This window comes from Mandrillus leucophaeus, unplaced genomic scaffold, assembly GCF_000951045.1.
Source record: "Mandrillus leucophaeus isolate KB7577 unplaced genomic scaffold, Mleu.le_1.0 Scaffold431, whole genome shotgun sequence".
Lineage (NCBI taxonomy): Eukaryota > Metazoa > Chordata > Mammalia > Primates > Cercopithecidae > Mandrillus > Mandrillus leucophaeus.
The window spans coordinates 1,684,171-1,693,458 of record NW_012104599.1 but is presented as its reverse complement, the minus strand read 5'-3'; the positions used below and the strand labels follow the sequence as shown (position 1 = coordinate 1,693,458).

Below are 9,288 nucleotides of genomic sequence, written 5' to 3'. Positions count from 1 at the left end.
AGCAACTGGGACTATAGGCGCCCACCACCACGCCCCGCTAATTTTTTGTATTTTTAGTAGAGACGGGGTTTCACCGTGTTAGCCAGGATGGTCTCAATCTCTTGACCTCGTGATCTGCTCGCCTCGGTCTCCCAAAGTGCTGGGATTACAGGCGTGAGCCACTGCGACTGGCCTATTCTTTACATTAAATCTCCTCTTTCACTAAAGAATTCTAGAGAACTTGGCTGGGTTGTTTTTACCATGGGAAAGGTTAGTAAAGGAAAGTGAAGAATATAAAACATGTTAGAGTGTAATTAATAAACCCACTAATTCAGAGCTCATTGGAAACAGGGACTATTTTTATATCCTGAAAGCCTGGTATCTTTTAGTTTCATTTCTCAATTTTCAAAGCTTATTAATTTGTATAAATCTTATGCATATGAAGTGAACTAAAACAATAATATGAAACATGGTACTATGATCAGAAGTGATACAGTCATATGTATCGGAAAAATCCCACTGACCCTAAGCCAAGTAATACTGAATTTTAAACAACTGAATGGGAAAAAAGGATTGCATGCTGAGGCACTGAGGAATTCTGGATACCTTCACAGTTCTTCTCATCTGATTTGTCCTGGCAGTTTGCATCTCCATTGCATCGGAGGGCACCATCAATACACTGCCCACTGGCACACTGGAACTGGGACTCTGAGCATACAGGACAATTGAGTTCATCACTGTGGTCTTCACATTCAGTAAACCCATCGCATCGCCAAGCCACAGGGATACAGTCAATTTCCCCCGTGAAACAAGTAAACTGCTGAGGAGAACATGTTGGAGGTTCTTCAAATGAACAAGGAGGAGGGGAGTGACAAAAACACAATCATGGTCACACAGAAGTACAAACACATACCTGAGTGAAGCTCATTTAATAATTAACATACACAAAATACTTTATAATAAATATGATTTATAACTATCTCATCTATTCAAAGGAGAAATAAAGGTTTTCACATTACTTCCTTTACATTCACTATAAACTTTTGCCTGCAAAACTATAAGGCAAAAGTTTTTTCATATATTGTAATCCAAACAGGATTATAATATTTGCAATCCATTACAATCTCACACATAACCTAGGAATAATCACTATAATTACCAAATATTTTAAAGTTAGCCTAGCACTCAAAAGTTTTCTAGCTCTAAGGTTCTCAAAGGATAGTCCATGAACCCTTAGGGGTTCCTGAGAACTCTTTCAGGTGACCCACTAGGTAAAAACTATGTTTATAATAACATTAAGATGTCACTGCTTTTTTTTGGCTATGTTTGCACTGATGCTACAAAAGGAATAGTGAATAAAACTTGGTACCTTAGCAGACTCAGGGAAATGACAACAAACTTTATTAGTAATCACGGTACTATACACAGCCACACATGCACAGTTTAAACAAACACACAAAAAGACCAACTTCACTTAAGAATGTTATTGATGAATCAATAGAAAATTAATTATATTAAAATCAACCCAAGTGTATGCCTCTTTAATGTTCTGATCAATCAAATGGCAATTATGCATAAAGCTCATGTTGCAAACCTAAGCATGACAGTTTCTAATGGGAAAGCATTTGTTTTCAGTTGTAAATGCAACTCAAAATGGAATGTCATTTTTACCTGAAAGAATGACTGACAGGTAAATTATACAGTAGTTATTTACACTTGTCTGTTAGTGAATTATCTAAGAGAACCCATAAACTTATGATATGACCATGGGTCAGAAAACCCTGTAACTTTCCAACAGAGAATATTGCAGATTACAGGTGAACATTTTACATGGGGAATTTTAGGGATTATTTAATAAGAGTCTATTATGTATTCAGCCCTACACTATCTATATTGTGTGGGGAATTAAAGTAGATAAAATATATCCACGTCCTTAAAGAGCTTTGAATTTGGTTGGGGATAGAAAGAAATTAATAAACATAAAACAAAGGACACTACTTTGAACTGCATGTCATGCGAACTGTGTGATATAGTTTGGGTATTTGTCCCCCACAAATCTCATGTTGAAATGTAATCCCCAATATTGGAAGTGAGGCCTGGTGGGTGGTGTTTGGATCATGGGGGTAGATCGCTCATGCCTTGGTGTTATCCTCCTGATAGTAAATGAATTCTTGGGAGAACCTGGTTGTTTAAAAGTGTGTGGCACTCCCTCTAGCCTACTCTCTCTCTTGCTCCCTCTTTTGCCATGTGACCTGCCTGCTCACTCTTCACCCCAGCCATCAAAGTTTCCTGAGGCCTATTCAGAAGCTGAGCAATACAGCCGGCAGAACCCTGAGCCAATTAAACTTTTTCTTTATAAATTACCCAGACTCAGGTATTTCTTATAGCAATGCAAGAATGGCCTAATACACAGTTGTATACATCTGTCAAAACTCGTTTTAATATGTACATTAAAAATAATTGCTAAACATGCAAGCAAGAAAAAAGGCCCTTTAAAAGATATTTTTAAATGGAAGATGAGATCCTTGACTCAGTTTTATCCATGTTATCATTAACATAAAGAGAAATTTTTCTAGGATTTGCCTCACTTAAAGTAACAGTCTAGCACCCTGATAGGGAAACACATGCTTTTTTTTTTGGGTGGGGGGTGGTAAAGTAAATATAAGATTTACCAATTTAACCACTTTAAAGTGCATAGCTCAATGACATTAAGTACATTCATATTATTGTGCAATCCCTATTTTTAAAAATTTCAAGTACCAGAGCTTAACTTTGTGTACACATCTGATTTCCCTGACTATGCTGTATGCCATCTCAAAGCTCTTCAAATCCCCTACAGTGCAGGCACAGTGCCCATAGCTGCTACTGAATACATGCATTATTTATTTTTTTAAAAACTTATAGTCCAAAGAATAAATTTACTTGTAATCCCACCCTGATCAACAATGTTTATATGTTGAATGCATATTCTTTCAATATTTATTACAGAAATATATATTTTATGTAGTTGTCATTTTAGCAACATTTTTACATCACCTTCATGATTATAACATTTAATAGCTGTATAACTCAATTATTTTACTTAATACTTTTCATACCATTAGAAATTAGTTAAAAATTTCTGCCACTGTAGATAATAGTATGATGTAGTCTTTTTCCTTCAGTTGAATTAACTTAGAATTATCCCCAAAAGGAGGATATCTGAATTAAGGGTATGAATACTATTACGGCGCCTGATACCATCATACTATAATTTAACAAAGGAATGTATCTATTTGTTATACCCGCTGAGTGATTAAACCAACTTTACTACAACAGTATCACTATACTCAGTGATATCTTTTTAAAAGTCATTTTTTTACTAGATAAAGAAGCAATGGGAATTTGCTGATGGATCTGAACAAAAGAATATTCTTTCCATCAGACACATTCCCAACAATGACACATAAACTTAGAGAATCTAGAATTTAGTGGAGAGAGATTACAGGAGGCAGAATTAATTCATTTTGTTACCTTTTGGGAGAGGGGAGAGGCTACTTTAGTATTAGGAAGCATACTCATTCACAGGCTGAAAAGTGTGATAATATATACGCAATGAAATACTATTCAGTCAAAAAACGTAGGAAATCCTGTCATTTGCAATAACACAGATGAACCTGGAAGACATCCTGTTAAGTGAAATAAACTAGGCATAGAAACACAAATAGTACATGATCTCACTTATATGTGGAGTGTAAAAGAGTCAAAGAAACAGAGTAAAATGATGATTATGAGGCTGGGCATGGTGGCAGAGAAGAATAACTGAAAAGCCTAATATAGTACAAATGAATGGAATATAAGTAACCAATCAAGTTAGTAGACAGAGCAACTCCAATGCCTAGTCATAGAAGTCTAGGCTTAAGATATGGAATATGTTTGCATTTAGGGTTGCACAAGAAAATTACAACATATTTACCTCCACATGATAGCTCATCTTGAAGCAGAACCAGGTGCATGGGGCAAGAACACCTTGTAGTACCATCTCCCTTTACAAGACAAATATGTGAACAGCCACCATTATCCTGAGCACAAGGATGCTGTCCTGCAAAGAGAAGAGGTGAGGATGGGGAGAGGAAGAGTGGAGGGGGAGACAAGCGGGAGAGGAGAAGAGAAAAGGACAACCACGTCAAAACTATTTATGAAAATCAAATGTATAATCAGCTTGGACTTTTTTTTTTTTTAACTTTTATTATTATTATTATTATTTTGAGACAGAGTCTTGCTCTGTAGCTCAGGCTGGAGTACAGTGGTGTGATCATGGCTCACTGCAAACTCTGCTTCCCAGGTTCAAGTGATTCTCCTGCTTCAGCCTCCCAAGTAGTTGGGACTGCAGGCAAGCGCCACCACGCCTGGCCAATTTTTGTATTTTTAGTAAAGATGGAATTTCATCATGCTGGCCAGGCTGGTCCAGCTTGGACTTTTATTTCCACACAATATGATTCTTCACTCAATCTCTACACAACCTACAAGAAACTACTTCTAACCACTGTCTTTATAATTTATATATAAAATATTTTAAGGTAATGGTAAAGCTCATGTTAATTTTTGTGAATATGAAAAAATGTTTACTGAAACTGAAACTGCTACGGAGAGGCCGGGTGCGGTGGCTCACGTCTGTAATCCTAGCACTTTGGGAGGCTGAGGCGGGCAGATTGCCTGAGCTCAGGAGTTTGAGACCAGCCTGGGCACAACAGTGAAACGCCATCTCTACTAAAACACAAAAGAAATTAGCTGGGTGTGGTGGCATGCACCTGTAATCCCAGCTACTCGGGAGGCTGAGGCAGAAGAACTGCTTGAATCCAGGAGGTGGAGGTTGCAGTGAGCCAAGATAGTGCCACTGCACTCCAGCCTGGGCGGCAGAGCAAGACTCCATCTCTATAAACAACAACAACAACAAAAAAAAATTGCTAGGGAGAATGCTGAAACTTGAGTATTATTCTATTTAAAATATAAGAATTCTCCTATATTAAGATTTTTAACTCAGAAAATCCACATTTCTAAAAGACTATTTCAGTCAAAAAGTGTATCTTAATGAGGAATCCATTGAGAATTAAAGAGTTATTAGAAGAAAAAAACTTAAAAGGCACATGTAACGGAACAATTCAGAAACAAAATTATTTGGTCAACTAAAGAAACCACTAGGCAACTTTTCAAAGTCTGTTTCACAAGTTGTATTTTTAAAGAATCATTGTTTGGAATTTTCTATTTAGCCTGTGTTAAAAGCAACCTGACATCTGTCATCACAAAATATGAACATCTAATATAAGCCACCATTTATTATTTGACTCTCTTCCACAATAACATTGGTCCTGCTTCAGTTTGTGTTGATGAGACTGAGGGAGTCAGCTATCTACAAATGAGCATACTGTCTAAAACAGACATCACACATTATATAGAATATACAGCCTATGCAGCAGTGTTTCTCAACCTTTAATTCCATGACATTTTTGATAAAAATCCCATTCTCTTTAATACTAAAAATTTGAAAAAATGATTTACCTAATATACAATCATATTAGAGTTATTAAATAAAACCTCTCCCTTGAAATTCTGAAAACCTTGAGATTATCTGTAATGAAATATTCATATATCGACTGAATAAATAACTTAGGTATGATATCATTATGATATTTCAATTAAATGTTCAGCCTGAGCTACAAGTCATACCATAAAATGACAACAATTTTTAACTTTCTAATTCTCAAATACTTGTAACTTTACTTCTAAATTCAGGAACTGTACCAACATAATGAACACTTGTACAGGGGTACTCCTGTTTCCTCATTCTCCTTTCATGCTTAAATTCAATTTAAAAGCACTGAGCTGAGAAGTTACAGAATTTCGATAATTCTCTCTCTCGTACTCAATTTAACATTGGCATTCCTGGTACCATCATGTAAGATCGACAGTAGTGATTGCTAGGAGGGCACTTTTTAAACAACATTTTACATATATAAACTCATTTATTCCTCTCTATTATTAGGGTAATTTTGATGACAGATATGAATTAAGAACTAGGGCAAGATGACTAGTCATTTTCAAAAAAAAAATAAGAAAATATTTCTGGCTACTTTTCTTTCTTCCTGGGGCTCATGGAGATGGCTATTTTTCTAAGCTGGGAATTGAAATATTTATCCAAAAGAGGGGGAAAAAACCAAGCACTTACTGATTAAACAGTCTTCTCTATGTTTACACACTAATTTTTAGTTTGTGTTGCTTAAGAATAAGGTTAACCCATTATAACTATATTCATCATTATACAATTTTTACTTTTTTTCAAGCTATGGGGGAAGTATAGAGAGGGAAGAAAAGAAATAGACGCTGTATGCTCTCAGTATTCTCAAAGCAATTGAAGGAGAGAAAAACAAGGCATGATAAGTAGTCACTGTTGTACCAGGAAATATTCTTTTTTAACGAGCAAGACCCATGCCTTTCCCCCGTTTCTGGTTTATGAGATCATGTTTAATTTGGAAAAGTTCCTGGATAAGGTTGACATAAGGCTTTAAAAGCATGAAGAGGCTGGGTGCGGTGGATCACACCTGTAATCCCAGCACTTTAGGAAGTCAAGGTGGGAGGATCACTTGAGGTCAGGAGTTCGAGACCAGCCTGGACATGGTGAAACCCTGCTTCTACTAAAAAAAAAAAAAAAATTAGCCAGGCATGGTGGCATGCACCTGTAATCCCAGCTACTCTGGAGGCTGAGGCATGAGAATCGCTTGAACACGGGAGGCAGAGGCTGCAGTGAGCCAAGATCGTGACACTGTACTCCAGCCTGGGCAACAGAGCGAGACTTTGTCTCCCAAAAAAAAAGAACACACACACACAAACATGAAGAGTTCAAAAAAAATGTCAAAACTGAAAGTGCATGAAAGTCTTAAAGGAAACAGAGTTTAAAAATACACAGAAGTACATATTAATTTATTATAACACGATTCTTCCAATTAGCTTTATCCCATGAACACTTACTGTATTCTTGAAGGTTCAGCTCCTTTACTGCATGAATGTCACTAAGCTGGGCAATTCGAGCTTGGACTTTGGTTCTACCCTCTCGACCTGTCATATCAATTTTTTCAATCATTTGCTGCTGTTTATCAATCCAATAGAGCCAGTTTTCAAACACAGTAAGTCCCACAGGCTGCAAAATGTTGGAGTCTTCTAATACTATCCGGTTAGCACCTTGGAAAAGGAGAAAATTCAACAGAAATGACTCATGTGGGTCAAGTAATCCTTTTGGTAATTATTTACTGACTACCAGTTAGATTCTACAAGTATAGAAAAGAAAAAATAACAAGCTCTCTACCACAAAACTTAAAAATCATGCTAAGACATACATACACTAGAAAACAGCTAACAAACTAGATATTAATATGCAATCAAGAGCAAGGTAGTGCCCAATATGTGGTAAATATTCTAGTTCATAGAAATGTAGAAAAGAACTTAGAACGGCAGTTTGAAAAACCCTAATTTATATATACAACAGATAAAAATGGCACTTCTCTGGAGAAGCAGTGGTGGTGAACCCAGAGTTCTGAGTATACCTGAGGTGTCTATGAAGAACAGCTTCATTCTCACCCCACCTGGCTTCTCAGAACACAGTTAGAAAAAATGACTGACTCACCCCAAGGTAAGAATTATTTCCAATCATCTCAGACATCGGGCCATCTAGACTCTGAGGAGGCAACTTCTGCTATTGTTGGACAGTGAGAAAGTTCTTTTACACAGTGGGCTAAAATCTGTGTTCATACCCTCCCTGCTTTATTCATAGTTTCTCCCTCACTCAAAAAGAAAAAATACACTCATTCCTTCTGTCTTTTTTGTAACAGTCCTTCAAATATTCATGGAAAGTTTTCATGGTTCCTAAGTCATGAGTTCAGTCAAAGAAAGACATTAGCTGATATTCTGGAAATATCAAGGGAAGTTCCAGGAAAGAGACAAGCATAATGCATAAATAAAGAAAAGTGAGGAGATATTCCAGATGGGAAGGCACTGAGTAAGCCAACGTTCAGATGGTAGGCTAAGCACAAGTTTACTTATATATTCCCTCCTAAAACTCTACTAATATGGTGATTTAAAAAATTTTAGGCCGCGTGCAGTGGCACACACCTGTAATCTCAGCAATCTGGGAGGCTGAGGCAGGAGGATCACGTGAGCCTAGGAGATCGAGATCAGCCTGAGCAACATGGCAAAACACCACCTCTACAAAAAATACAAAAATTAGCCAGGCATGGTAGCATGCACCTGTAGTCCAGGTACTCAGGAGGCTGAGGTGGGAGAATTCCTTGAGCCAGGGAGGTCAAGGCTATAGTGAGCCAAGATCACACCACTGCACTGCAGCCTGGGCGACAGAGCAAGACCCTGTCTCAGAAAAAAAATAAATAAATAAAGACAAAGAAAGAAACAGAAAGAAAATAATTTTTAAGGTATAAACCCATAAGGACCAATAAGTCAGAATAACAGAAGAGAGCAGGAAAGGGATACAAATTTTGGAAGCTGGAGAATAGATAGACCAGGGATAATGACACAGTAGCCCAGAGAAAGCTAAATGCCTACAGCCGGTGAAGCTAACAATGAAATCAATTAGCTCAGGAAGTGGAAGTACCAGAATGGAACAAAGGTAGGAGTTATGTGGCTGGGGCTGAAAGAGCAGTTTTAATTGAAAATACGTGTAAGAAGTTACACGGCAATGTTCTCAGTATTTTTAAAGCCTCATACTAAATACAAACAGCTAAGGATCACCAAATATTTAAAGAAAACCTCTATCTTTAAATTTGAAGCCCAAGACAAACACAACAAAGGAACTTGGAGAAAAAGACATAAAAGCAGAAGAAAAAAAATAAATACCAATAATTAAAAAAAAAAAAACTAAATAGGCTGTCTTTAGAGGGGCAGAGCATTCGGAGAACAAAAAAGAGCCCTTGGAAATTAAAAACATGATATCCAAAAATTTCAAAGAAAAATGCAACAAGAGGGTTGGGAGACAAATTTGAGAAGCTCTCCTCAGAAAGTATAACAAAAACACAAAGAGATGGATAATAGGTGAGAAAAACACAGCTATAGTCAAGAAGGTCCAGCATAAAAATAAAAAGCTCCAAAATAGGAAAATGAAAAACAAATTATCAAAGAAACAATACAAGAAAACATTTCAGAATTTAAGGTGTAGATTTCTAGACAGAAAAGATCAACCTAGTAATTAGTTCAATGAGAAGGAAGGGAAGGGGAAGGGAAAGCATGAGCATAGATTTTTAAAATCTCTTTTTTTTTTTTTTTTTT

At 36.7% G+C, this 9,288-nt stretch overlaps 1 protein-coding gene across 2 annotated transcripts in view; it reads right to left on the bottom strand.

The window, feature by feature from the left end:
* The window catches only part of LRP6 (low density lipoprotein receptor-related protein 6), a 158,874-nt gene that overhangs the window by 12,000 nt on the left and 137,586 nt on the right, over nucleotides 1–9,288 (bottom strand). Inside the window, exons 16-18 of one of the 2 annotated variants that reach the window (XM_011993647.1) lie at nucleotides 6,985–7,194; nucleotides 3,935–4,060; nucleotides 586–822 (exon numbers count right to left, since the gene is read on the bottom strand). In XM_011993647.1, coding sequence (XP_011849037.1) covers nucleotides 586–822; nucleotides 3,935–4,060; nucleotides 6,985–7,194 — 573 coding nt within the window. The remainder of the gene's footprint in view (nucleotides 1–585; nucleotides 823–3,934; nucleotides 4,061–6,984; nucleotides 7,195–9,288) is intronic. The other variant, XM_011993648.1, reaches the window with a different exon arrangement.